A 13,742-nucleotide genomic window follows, 5' to 3' on the forward strand; every position below is an offset into this window, starting at 1 on the left:
CACGCAAATAACATGGGCAGTGTGTGATGCCAAGGGCACGATATCTTGAGTCAGCAATTTTATGCACACAACTCTGCAATCATCTTCTTGCCTACTAGTTTTCGAAAATATGTTGACCAAGTAGATCACCTGCCGTGTTTAAAATCTTGTTATATCAGATATGAGCTTTAAGTTTTATTTTCCTTAAGAGCCAAGAATACAAGTTTGTTTTTCAACTGTTGTACTTAAAGTATGCAGGTTCTCTTCATAACTCCTATCAAAACGTATTTTTCAGACATTGAATTAGAAAGCAAGGACGGTCCCTTGTCTAGACTTTCAAACAGTAAATGTGATGTGATGACCATTCCTCCCCTCATGCTACCTATTGTTGTTAGTCCTTGGTCTCACCAGACATTTTTTCCCCTTGCTGCTGCAGTGCATGGTGAGCTGCCCACAACCGTACATAGTTGATAACCTCATCCCATTTGTGCTCCGTCTCACCCGTGCGTTAAATGTTTAAAAGGGTAACCTTGTGGTGGTAAAGAATGGCCCACTCACCTTCTGAATGTATTCCACTCCAAATGAAAAAAAAAAAATAAAAATCAGTTGGAGGGATGAACTTATTAAACACATCAGTAAACTTTACAGTACAAACTATCAACAAGGAGTGACAATAAACTGAACTGAAAGTCATACCGACTTGAATACTAATAGTTTGGCCTAATCTATCTGTTTAGGTCTATCAAGGCATTAGATAGCAGCAGATCTATTAAATGTAAATCCAAAACAACAGTGAGAGAGGAAACTCCAAGCAAACCACAAAGTTGACACCACGTCTGAAGCAGTACGAACATATTTCCTCTTTTATTTACATTCCTTTTCAAATGTTAACATTTTCGCTATAACTTTTGATCAGGTTGGCATTATTTATTTTTTTCCTCATTAAAATAAATTGGCACAATTAAAACATATGTAGACAAAAGTTTATTTACACCATACAACATTTCGTTTTGTTTTTTGTTTTTTTTTAAATATTTTATACAGGGCTGCAGATGGGAGAGCTTGCCGGGGATCCTTCAAGCAGGTTCCGCAGTATTAAAGTTGTGAAATATATTATTTATATAAAAGTGAGTATTATCTTTATTGCATTGAAAGCAATGAAGAATGTAGCCGGACAAACATTCATTTTAATATGACACAAAAGATACTCTTAGCTTCCCCATGTTTCATACTAGAAAGTAAAAAGTGTCGCAATGGCCAAACGGACTGTTATAAACGTTTTAAAAACCTGCATAAATATATACATTGTGCTCCTGGGCCTAGCAGCAACCAGACCCAATGAAGCTGGGACCACATGGCGTGTAGTTTGCTCTGTGAGGTTTCTTCTTGACGTTGTAATTTTTTTTCCCTCTTTCTCGCCAATTCCTTGAAAAGATAATTTGAAACACGTGATGGTAGATATTGTACACCAGGCTGCCCCACACTAAGTACACTAGTGAGAATACAAAAAAAGTAACACTGATGGTTTTCCTTATCCTTTTTCCCCCCATTGTTCCTCTCTCTTTCTCTCTCATCAGTCTTGTATTGGCACATAAAGTCCCTGCCATGCTCCGATTATCCCGACACGAATGCCAAGGCTGTTAGAAAAGTCTGTTACTTGATTCAGTGCAAAATACATCACCTCTTCTCCGTCTTCTCCTCCTTCCCGAGTTTGCATTTTCTTCTTTACTTTTAGACCTCTGTTTGGAAATCCCCCTCCTGGACGTCCAAGGGGAGGTTGACACACTTTTCCCACTCAGCAGGCGTCATTTCCAGTGAGTCCTTGGCGCTAGAGTCTAGTACATTCATAGTGGCGTAATTCTGGTACTCGCACGCTGGGTTGTAGCTCTCCCACGGGTTCTTGTTTGGCATTGCCTTGTCCTGTGAACACGGCCATGTTAGTCACCACCACATCTTTGTCACATGGAGTTTTGTAGCTACAATACTATGCAGTCATCCCCTCTAATCCGGGAATCCGGGATGTGTTCCAGATTCACCTGGAATACTTGGTTCAAACACATTCCAAACTTTTCTAACCAATAGAATGATTTTTAAAACTCACAACTGAAACATTTTCATGAGGGGAAGTAAAAATAAACAATTGAGATAATGTGGTTGCGCCCTTTTACAACTGGGGATACGGGTGTGTTCTCCACCAGTCACAACCACATTAGCTCAGTTTATTTTTTGTATTTCCTCTCTAAAATATTGAACTGCGTATAGATCTCCTTATTGGTGGAAAAAGTTTGGAAGTAGTGTTAGACTGATTATGGGTCGGGCCGATTATTGGGGCCGATATTTGGCATTTTGCCGATTATCTGCATTGGTCTTTATTATTATTCCAACAGCCAATAAGTGACCAATTTAAAACTGGTTAGGGATTATAGTTTAGTCCTATGGCTATAGTACTTTTTATCCAACTGTAAGTTACATTAAGCATATGTTGGATCTTAGTTCTGAGTGATTCCTATCGCATACTGTCAAAATATAACATTTAGGCACTTTCAAATCATATCGGTTGCTGACTATTTGGAAGTGCTCTATCCATCTCTTTATATCATATCAGCCTAGCATTTGAACAGAGGTGTGTAGATTTTTTTCTATTCACTGTATGCTGTTTATATGTGAGCCATTTGCCTCAGTGCACCCGCACTGACTGCGCCAAAGACGTTGTCGCAAATAGGAAGGAGGCTCCGCTCGCAGGCAAGGAATATGAAATGGAAAGTCATTTCTGAGAGAATCACTGCAGTAGATTCATTGGTAGTGGACGAGGGGAGTCGGAAAAAAAGGAGGGAGGGTGTGTGTATGTGCGTATGTGTGCTGATCTTCTCAAGGTTTGTGTTTGCACTACTTGGAAAGATTAACAAGATGGGGCTATGATGGTTATTATTGTTAGAGTATTATTATAGCTCAATGTTTAGAGAAAATCACATTAAATTAACCTGTAAGGTATACTATATTCCTGCTAAAACACAAATATCCCTACATTTTTGTGAGTAGTGTATAATGTGAGTCATAGCTCTGCAAAGTCTATTTAGAAGCCCACACAATCTTCTATTTAATGGTCTATGCACCTCGGATGGCGTATTTTTGATTTAGCGCTGCCTGTTGTTTGTAGATGTGTGTGTATTTCAATTGCCTTGCTGTGATTTAGACGTCTGGCTCACAGTAGCATAGAATATCTCATCCATCCGATTCAAATTGGCTGATTCAAAAATGTTTTATCCATTTAAGATCAAATATGTATTCGGATCTGAAGATTTAAGATTACAGTTTCTTTGCTTACAGTGGTGCCGTTCACATTAGCTGTACAAGCTTTTTGCTTTTTAGTTACTGTTCTGTTAATCGCACAGAGAATAGGAGGGTGGAGTCAAACTGGCAAATTTCAATTTTTCTGAGTTTAAAATGGAACCACCATAGAAGTGTGATAAGCATCTGTGCAAGTACCCGCCAAATTTAAAATATTAAAGACCAGATTTAAGATTTTGTTTACCGAAGATGACCACTTGGAATGAGCAACAGTGGTTCAAATGTATGAATTCAAGATTTTTGCAATACAAACAGTCCTTGAGTTCTGTTTCTACAGTGGCGATGTAACCCAAATTTATATGTCTAATGATTTAAAGCTGGGTACTGCGATGGAACACACACAGTTATACATCCCCCTGGTTCGATAGCTTAGGTGTAAACGGCATTGGCGGATTAATGTCAGATCATGTGTTACAGCCCTCATGCGGCTATTTTGTCGGATCCAGGTGTCAAATAGGCAACTGACATGACAAATATCCGAAGTGACTCACATGGGAGGAATAAAATGGGAATTGTGTCATAGTGTAAACGCAGCCTTAGAAGAACAGCACACACTTTAGGTCAGGTAGGGATGCTGATAGATTAAATCATCTGCCATGCATTTATGGTTTGGAAGAAAAAAAAAAGATGATTTCGCTAAGTAGGTAAATGTGTATGTAAATCAAAGTGCATTCATGGCCTTGCATTGGAATGGATGCACTCTCGATAGCAGCTACATTAGCAAACATCTTTGTTCCCTGTGACTGGCCTGGTGGAGAAAATGCATCTTTTCTTTAAAAAAACAAAAAACAGGAGAGGGTAGGCAAGCTGTCACCCGAATAACCCCGCTTGCCCCCCATGGTCAGCTGCTGCCGCTGTATTCATGCACAAAATATTTTTTTATAACCTCTCATTAGCACAATTACACACAAGTAGCCTGCACTGCACATCTAAATAAGCTCTAGCTGGATTTGAATGTAGCTGAGAGCCACCCCCCACTGGTTTCCTGTTACTCACCATGCTCCCCATATTTGGTATGTCTCGAAATCGGTCCAGGGTTTGAAATTTCTGATTCAGTTCCTGGAACAGCTCCATGTGTCTTTTCCTGGTGTGCATGACTTTCTGCAATGGCAAGGGTTTTTGCTTTGGTATTGACAGCCAATAATGCAAATGCATCTTCTCTCCACCCACTTGCACTCTGATCAATGTGTTAGTGTCAAGGTAGTTTGCTTGTAGGCCAGGTTTTAATCAGATCTGCTCGGGTCTGCATATATACTGTAACATACCGCCAAAATAAAGGAAACATTGGGATGATATGTACGAGGACGGCAGAAGTACTTAATTCCAAATGGCAGGAGTAACCGGATCTAACTTAATTCTTTTGTGACAAATTGCCTCATTTAACGTTTTGTTGGCGTAAGAGGAACCCTTATAATCCAATCTTGGCCCAGGGCTTCTTCCATTTAAAGGGGTTGCTGCGTGTCTACTTGAAGCAAAATGCTCCCTATGCCAGAAGCTTTCGTTCTGTTTCCTTTACTTTGCGAGGGTGCGCTATATATTTCTATATATATGCAGTAAAACCTGATTTGGCAATGCAAAGGAATGCAAAAAACTGCCAAAAGAGGGGTGGAATTTGCACGGCAAGACTAGTGCTTCAAATCAGACGTGAAATGAGCAAATGACTTTAAAAGCATATCGTTTAAAAGTCAGCGCAGAGGCGATGGATGGAGGAGATGAAGGACAAAATGTTGATGAGAACGCTCGTCCTGTTTGTCAGTTGACAGCCTTGCTTTTACCTTAACTACATAGCATGACAATAAATCTTGTAAACTCCAATAAGCTTAAGAGGCACAACAAGTTCGAGTAAATCAAATGACAAACACAAGGATGGCTTTACTCTGTATATTAAAAAAAAAATAAAAAAAGATGCATGTCTTGAGGCAAGGAACATGTTTCCACATACCTCAAAGTCCAAATCGGAATATCGTGATTTTCTTCTCTGTAAAAAGAAAAACAAACATGAGAATATGATGAAGAAAAAATACAGGTCAGAAATAGAACATAAATACTAAAACCTTTATCAGAAAGTCTCTCTTAATGAAAACTGTGGTGCCTTCACTTACGTGATTTGCATTTAAGTCAAAGTTTGTAAATAGCTTTACAGAAAAAATATTTTATTGTTTATTGTAACAAAATACCCCATTTTTTGTGTTGCTACACCAATAGTGACCGTATTAACACCTTGTTATGGTGTCGGTGTTGCTAGTTAAGGTACGTAAAAATACACCATGCCATATTATGTGTGAATACCTCTAAGGAACTCATGGAGATCGTAGAGCCCGTCTCACTCCTCGAGAGGCCAGCGCTTTCCTCCATCTCAGCAAGGAAGTTCTTGACGGCCGTGCGGGGTTCAAAGGGCAGGTTCTGCATCTGCTCAGGGGCGCTGGGGTACTGCTGCTCCAGGTTCACATTCATGTGGTCCACACCCGACGGGCTGATGTTGAAGTCAGGGCTCATCTTGTAATGCATCAGCCTCTCGTGTGGCAGAGTATCCATGGTGATGTTCATCTTGGTGTCCTCCTTCAAGTGAGCCGGGAGGGTAGCTGACCCAGAGAGCGTTGCCGCCGAGGCGCGGGGCATGACAATGTAGTCCGTCTCCATCATCTGACCCTGAGATGGGTGGCCCTCCATGTCGTGGGTGCCCATATTCTGGTCACTCTGGCGCATGGCGTCGTCGGTGCACAGGTAAACGGTGCGGCGCATATCGGCGTTGTTGTCGCCCAGTGACTGCTCCTTTAGCTCGCCCACTCCCATGGGCATGTGCAGTGCTGAAGGCTGTTGAATGATCACTTTAGAGATGATGTTGCCAGGCAGCGTAGAGTAGTTGAGGCCTTCAGGAGCTTTCTCGTCCTCCTCGTCATTGAGGGATATGCGGGAAAGCGTGCCGGTGACGGTAGCAGCGCGACACGAGCCCATGTCCTTGTGGAGGGCTGCCAGGAAGAAGACACATGTTGGACGTACATGTCTGACAGCGTGCGCATGATCATAAGAGAATAATTCCAGGCGATATCATCCAATTTGCGAAGGAAGTGAGTAAAGTGCACTGACAGGTAACATAACGTCGGCTGACCTTTTTGACAGTTGATGCTTTCATCTTGGCAGACTGACACATTTAACAAACGGGTTCATTAGAATTTTAAAGTACCTGTCTAGCAATCAAGTGTTTTTTTTTTTCTGCAATTATTTTCGCCTAATGAATAGGAATAAGAAGTAAGGTTTAAAAAAAATCACACAAGACAGTGCTGCTCAGCTAAATGGACATAAGGTTTCAATGTAAAACAAATGCTTTTATGTTCATTTTATTATTGGTACTTCCTGATAAAGGCTCTGTTAAGTACATTCTCATCAACGGTCGCACTCATGGCGACAGCGTAGAATACGACTTGTGCACTGCTAATATCTGTCATTGTAAAACCGTGCGCACAGAAAATAATCTGTGAAATACGCTGAAGTTTTACAACCATCTGATCATGATTTATTCATGACACCTGACTGCTTTTCCTTTTTCGTGTCAGGTAGGTGCACTTTAGTTTGACAGGACTGCACCGTGTTGAATGATGTGGGCCAAAAGACTTTCTGAGAGCTGTGAATAAGTGTGGTTTTTACAATTGAGTTAGGGTTAACACGTTCCAATTTTTTTTTTTTTTATACCAATTCTTAAAACTTTCTTATCGGTGGCTCAAAAGTACAAAAGAACAAAAGTCTCAATATTATCGATCAAGGAATAATCTCTAAAGGCGCAAACTCCTATTTCTGATGGTGTGGAAAATATTTATAGAAAGCCTAATGACAGTGTGTCATGCATCGTGTAAAGATTTCTACATAAAAGGAGTAGCCATCAGCTGTTTTGATACTGTTTTATTCTCAGATTAAAGTCGATGCTTTGGTAACTGTGAAAAACTCCTGTGGGGATTGTTGGCTGTTATGTAACTGCAGCTATTTTTACTGGATAACCTCTTTTGTTTTGTTTTTTTGCAAGGAGAGGCAATTGTTGTAACAGTGCTCAACATAAATATTAACACCGCATCAGATTTGTTGTAGAAAAAAAGAAACGATTCCTTTCAGACTCAATATTCAATGTCAAAATGCTCTCATAAATGCGGGTCAGTGATTGCAAATTAATTTTGTCAACAGGCAATGTAATAATCAATCAGATAACGTCACAAACAACCAGTAAAGCAAAAAGTTCAGTTAAAAGATTTGAAATTCACAAAACAAGACTGCAGGCGAGTCTAACCCATTATCAGATTTATGAAAATCACTCTTGGCAGTTTAAACTAATGTGCTTTTACCTGATCGGCAAGCGATGTCTACGTCCTTCTCGAAGTCCGTCTGCAAACAAGGGATAGCGTGACAAGTAAAATATTTCATGTGTACTATATGAGAAACACCTCTTAGAATGATGCACGTCATTTAAACCAAAACATGAAATAATTTTTTCAAAGCGTGAATGCATATCTATGCATGAGGATTCAAATGGTGAAGGGAGGGCACGTTGCCCCAGCTGCAAATAACCGTATTGAACTGAGAGCCAGACGGCACTCTGCTTTTGTGAAGACTATTTCCCTCCAAGGGGGTATTACAATACTAATGGCCGATCATTTCTCCAACATGCTAGTGGTATTGTGGCGCGAGATGAAAAGACTGACATCCCAATTTCAAAGGTCGGGCAGAGAGCGATGCTCCATTATCCCGGGAGAGGAAATGAGAGAGATGCGCGCCTGATGGGGATGGGGTCACTAATTTCAATCAAACGGAAATAAAGGGTTGAGCTTTAAAGGACTAAGAGGAGCACTAATGTCATGTAGTATCTATTCAGGGATAATTATGAGACAATAAAAAACAATCCACTGCTAAATGATGGGAGGTGTTGTTGAACCTCTAAGGTAGAGAACATCCTCAAGCTGAGATTTGCAAGTTGCCTCTCATGAAGAAGATAAATGCAATTCATTGTGAGGCGTCCATTCCATCCTCCTCTATTTATCATTATTGACTTATCCATTTTGCACTGAGCTGCCTCGACAGATATGCATGACTAATTTGCATACAAAGAACAAGCTGACTCAGCAAAGTGGCATGACCCTGCTGTTGAGTGTGTACAGTTTTCTGGAGAACATTGTCAACTTATGTTGACCTTACTTTATGTTGTACTGAACACAGGACAGAAGCACATGCATTGCTTTCGTAAATCACATCAAATTCAATTTGAAATGTTATGTCGTCATATTTATGTCGGTTCAGCCGTGGCTCTAACGACAAAACACACTTACCATTATCTGAGCGTGGCCATTAGGAAAGCCCCCTGTTGCATCACCACTAATTGGATCTTGGCAGTTTCTGAGTCGACATCTGAATGCATCTTGGACCTAAGGGCAAGAATATTTCTCAACTTTTCCTCGAGTTCTTATCAATATATTAGGGTAAAATCGGGATGATAAGGGAAATAAATTGTTACTGAGTAGGAAAAAATGGCTCTACCTCTCTCCGTAGGATACAGTGCACCATTACGATGACAAAACCCTGCAGTGAGTCAAAGACTGCAAAGAGGATTTGAAAGAGGATGGAGCGCTTGTCCGTCATGGCGAGCACTGCGGACATCCAGGTCAAGGCTAGCAGAGGCAGAACGACGCAGGAGCTCCATAAAGACGCCCTGAGAGGATTTAAAGGAAGGAAAAAGGCATATTACTGCTGGGTATTGGTAGTTATCTAAAGGCTCTTAATTCACCAGCACAACAACAATGTTATTTTTATTTTTTTGCCATGATCTGATTTATAGCGGTAACAGCAGTTGCCATGGCAGTGGCTCTGCATTATCGAGGTGGACCTGCTGTATATGCAGCATTGTCTTATTGATTCACAGTCACTTACATTGCGTTGCTGGCTGTAGTCGCTGACAAAGCAGTCGTTGATACAACACCACATTTGGCGCACTTGAGAGTCAATCCTGTATGCGGCTCACTCATCTGTCTGCAGGGCAGAAAAGACAACGGCGTGACCAAGCACGCTAACAACCGCAAAGTGTGCGTTGTTGAATATTAGCACAAGCGGCCAGCATGTGGGCGTAAGAGAGTTTCATCTTGGACTTATTCTGCCAACAAAATATGTATTTATGTCGCTCCCGTGAGAGAACTGACCTCTTTATGTCCTATGATATCTTTAACAACATTGAAATAAGATCCAATTCTCTAAATGCTTAAAGCAGAGGTAAATGTTAATTGCTTTGTTTGCTCTACTAATCCTCCTCTAATTGTAAAAGGCAATTTACCTTCCAGCAACTGTTGGAAAATACAAATATACAGCAATAAACGTATTCACTGACAGAAGTGAAATTATATAAATTATGGATTAAGAAAGATGACCTAACTTCTAATGTCACATGCCCCATCGGACATATTAATTAACTAGCGTCAAAACAATATACTAATATAATACAATAGCAAAGCAGATGCTAGACAAGCTAAACATTTTCTTTGAAATTGAAACAGCAAAGCAAATACTTGTGAACAGTATTGTTAGCACCAGAATAGAACAAGAGATCAAATGAGGTATTACTCATGCAGTATTGAAGTAATGCATAATAAAAGAAGAAAAATGAAGGTACTAACAAGGACGTGCTGTCATACCCTGCTCGATGCTTCATCTTCTTGTCCAGTATGCCGTCTCTGGACACTAATTTATTAAACACCAGAATACCGATCACCATGTTGACCTGGAATTGAAGCAGATATCTTCGATAAATCATACCAATGCAACTATTATTTTAAACTTAATGTTAAAAGCATCCTTTGCCGGGATGACATTTTCCATTAGTTGCGAATGATAGATGTCATTGTCCCATTTTTCTCCCCACCTCAATTTTGCGTGTGTGCACTGAGCTTCGACCTCTAGCTTCTGTTTTTTTTTTTTTCCCCATATCTGTCACATTTCAGCCAGGGGATGAGCCATGCCGTGCACACTCAGGCCGGCACGGCAGCCTTAGGAAAAGATCTGCCTAATAAGAAACACTTTCCCTCTCAAAGGCACCTTCATCAAGCATTAGCGGCAACTTTACTGACGGAAAACTGGAGCAGCAGTGTGCAAATTTAGCCTTTATGTAGTTGCTTTACAAATAAATTGAAGTGTTCCTTGTTCATGCTGCCAGGCTTAGGTTTGAGGTGAAAGAAAACTAGACCAAACATTAAAAAAATTTCATCTCTGACTGAATGTCTCTCGCTCAGAAACTTTTATAAAATATGACTTTATTACAGATTCCGCCGCTGAATATTTGTTTCCCCCCCACACACAAAGTGACATTCAGTATTCCAGCGGGATGTCACTCTGACAGATTAAGAGCTTCAATATTTTTATTTTAACAACTGAAACATCTGTAACACATTTTGTGAATACCAGTGAGTTTGCTTATAACAAATTTTCCCAAACTTGAATAAATTTTGTTGGTGTTTATTGTTTCTGTACAACGTTGACAATAAATCAAGACTGTAGCTCCCCATTTTACCACAATATTTCTTGTGCCTCCTTGCTATCGACTTAACTTATACGTAAGATCTAAATTTCGCACCTATCCCCTGTAGTCAAGAATTGGCTCTACTGGCTGAGGCTTACCAGAACAACAGCAGCTGCAGGTCCAACAAAGGCATACAGGAGCCCTCCCTCCAAAGACAGCCAACAGCTGCAGAGAAAGCAGGGAGCAACAGTTAACTTGCAGCCAGTGATTAACATCTGAGTTAATGGCACACAAAATAACATCCATGAGTATTCCCCCCCCCACACACACACAATCATCAGGGGAGTAGGCGCCATATGCCGTAACTCTATTTCCAGATTTTCACACACTAAAGAGATTCTAAACAGTGTTCATGCCATCGCTATCAAGCTGCGATACAACTCGAGAAATTGGGGTCCTGCTGAGCAATCTCTAAATCAGATTGCGTTTGCGGGAACTGTCTTTATGACTCTGTTTCGGATAAGTGGGCCACTGCAGAGGCACTTAATCATTACACTTAAGTGTTATCGTTCATGTAGCGAAGTGAATACTCAGTGGTAGGAAAAAGAGAAACTTACTATAAGGGTGTCCCATAGCCTTTTGTTTTGGTGAATCCCATCGATACAGCAACTACTAAAGCCGGTAATCCTTGAAAAGAAAACAATCAATGATTAGTCAATTTATAAAATTATATGAATGTGTTTATAGTAAGACATTAAAGTTGCAGAACTTAAAATCCCATGTGATTTTTTTTCATAACCAAAGTCCTAGAGGCTTTAGTCATTGTAAGGTTAAAAAAAAAAAAAAAAAAAAAAAAAAAAAAATCCAATGCCCTGGTGTGACGGAATCAGTTCCTCTTCTGTGTGCTCAGAATATTAACGTTTTGGAAAGCGCGTGCAGGTGCTATTGATGTAATCAGTTTCCTGGAGGCAGGAGTCGCATGCGGCCCTTGTGGTCGTCCGTAGTCTGCCTCTGCAGTGCTCACGCACACGCGAGTCCCATAAATCATCGCCCGCAGTATTTCATACAGGGCGGAATTATGAGACAACAGGTGACATTTGCCCTGCATCTCTTTAGTAATCCATTTTAAAATTGCTCTGATTCTGAATGATGACAAATGCCACGTATATTTTTAATCAAGAAGAGGAATCTGGGGGAAAAAAAAGTCTGATTTAGCATCCAATAATCTGTTGAGGCATGTTTCTTATCATTTTAAATGAATAGCTAGAGCTATGTTCACGAAGCAGTGGCTTTGTAATGACTAAGAGAGCCATGTTTGTTGCTAGGTAACAAGAAGAATGAACGTGGGCTCTTTCAAAAACATTTCTTTTCTCTTTTTAAAAGAGACCTTTCTGCTTGTCTGGAAGAAGGAACACTGAACCAGGACATACTCAAATATTTTTGAAATCATGAACAATTGAGGTTTTTTGGAATTTGAATTAGACTCGTGGGTCTATGGAATAAAAAAATAAATAAAATTCTCCCACCAAGGTTAAAATAAAGACATTATGTAGAAGTAATAGGAAATGTTACACAACAGTTGTATTCAAGTCGTACAACACTACTTTATATAATTCATGTGATGACAACTATTACATGTTCAGTGAACAACTCTGCGTAACTTGCTATGTAACCTCTACACTGGAATAACAACTCAGGAACCTCTCTCCCATCCATCCCATAATTCAAGGTTGGTCCATGTTGAATTGAGTGCAAAAGCATCATAGCCTGATAGGATGACGATCCGGCCTCCTCATACAATTACTTTTACAAAACGAACCTTGAGTTGAAGGGCAGAAGCAGTGAGCTGTCAATGAGATATTCTGCCGCTTACTTACCCCAGCCTAGACAGAGAAAGCGCTTGCGGATGAGCCTAGTCCGAACCTTTCCTGTCACTGCCATGTAAGACTGCCAGGCCTCCGTGAGAACCCAGCAGAACGATGCCAAGAAGAAGAAGTGCAGAAGGGCTGTTGTCATAATGCAGACACCCTGATCACAAATAGAAAAACAGTAAAATGTACAATTATCAAAAAAATGCCTCCAAATTCTCATTAATTTGAAAACAAGCTTTGAACATGACAAATCAGAGCACAAAACGGTTCTTGGTTCATGTTCTTGCTTCTGCCATCCAAACACATAATGAAACTAACCTCCTTTGGCTTGGTGAAAATAGCAATCAATTCCCCCTAAAAGCCAAAACCATCAGTACATAAAACATATTTGAACCAGTTGGATATGCAGCATCAGAGGCAGCAATGGCCATAAAGATCTGGCCACGACGTTGCATTCCTCTGCATTGACCCTCATTAGTATGCTGCGGATCCCACACGCAGCCAAGGTCAACTGTTGTGTTGTATGCTGAGCAATGAGAGCAAACAAACCAAAATACTTCTTAAATGACAGAGCAGAAGGCTGCACTGGAAGCAGGAGATAGCATTCCGGCTCAATAATGGAACGGCTCTTTGCGGCTTCATTAGTTCGTCCATCTTTGTTCCACGGAGAGACGTCGCCGGAGGGAGATTGTTTACGAGAGGATTAGAAATAAAGAGGCATCCTTAAGAGTCTTGTCAAGGCACACTGACACTGACTGAGGATACTTTGCACTTTTTTATCTACAAGTAGTGTCATGCAGTCGAGTATAGTGTGAGGTAAAGAGTGAAGTGCATCATTCCATCCTAGCGACTTCCCCTGTAAGTGTCCATTGAGAGAACCACACTAAATCCACCCCCTGCTGTGCACATGGGGTTCAAACACAAGAATAATCCCGTATTACCGCGTACCCGACAAGTGGGTAGGTATTTACTTAAGCCCATGGGAGACATTAAACACATATATGTGGATTGAAACGCGACAAAAGAAGCTTTTCAGTAGCGTGGGATCAAGGCAACTGTGA

At 40.6% G+C, this 13,742-nt stretch overlaps 1 protein-coding gene across 8 annotated transcripts in view; it reads right to left on the reverse strand.

Annotated features, from left to right (window-relative positions):
• Window positions 1-816: 816 nt before the first annotated feature.
• Window positions 817-13,742, reverse strand: part of adgrb3 (adhesion G protein-coupled receptor B3) — an 85,954-nt gene continuing 73,028 nt past the window's right edge. For 5 of the 8 annotated variants that reach the window (XM_088384791.1, XM_088384789.1, XM_088384787.1 and 2 more), the window contains 12 exons: window positions 12,688-12,838; window positions 11,428-11,497; window positions 10,969-11,035; window positions 9,972-10,075; window positions 9,235-9,333; window positions 8,845-9,016; window positions 8,637-8,732; window positions 7,659-7,698; window positions 5,617-6,296; window positions 5,270-5,305; window positions 4,324-4,428; window positions 817-1,899 (listed from right to left, as the gene is read on the reverse strand). In XM_088384791.1, coding sequence (XP_088240917.1) covers window positions 1,711-1,899; window positions 4,324-4,428; window positions 5,270-5,305; window positions 5,617-6,296; window positions 7,659-7,698; window positions 8,637-8,732; window positions 8,845-9,016; window positions 9,235-9,333; window positions 9,972-10,075; window positions 10,969-11,035; window positions 11,428-11,497; window positions 12,688-12,838 — 1,809 coding nt within the window. In that variant the 3' untranslated portion in view covers window positions 817-1,710. The remainder of the gene's footprint in view (window positions 1,900-4,323; window positions 4,429-5,269; window positions 5,306-5,616; window positions 6,297-7,658; window positions 7,699-8,636; window positions 8,733-8,844; window positions 9,017-9,234; window positions 9,334-9,971; window positions 10,076-10,968; window positions 11,036-11,427; window positions 11,498-12,687; window positions 12,839-13,742) is intronic. The other 3 variants (XM_088384790.1, XM_088384793.1, XM_088384792.1) reach the window with 3 other exon arrangements.

The sequence above is a fragment of the Syngnathus floridae genome, chromosome 9, assembly GCF_059516105.1.
Source record: "Syngnathus floridae isolate MCC-2025c chromosome 9, RoL_Sflo_1.0, whole genome shotgun sequence".
NCBI lineage: Eukaryota > Metazoa > Chordata > Actinopteri > Syngnathiformes > Syngnathidae > Syngnathus > Syngnathus floridae.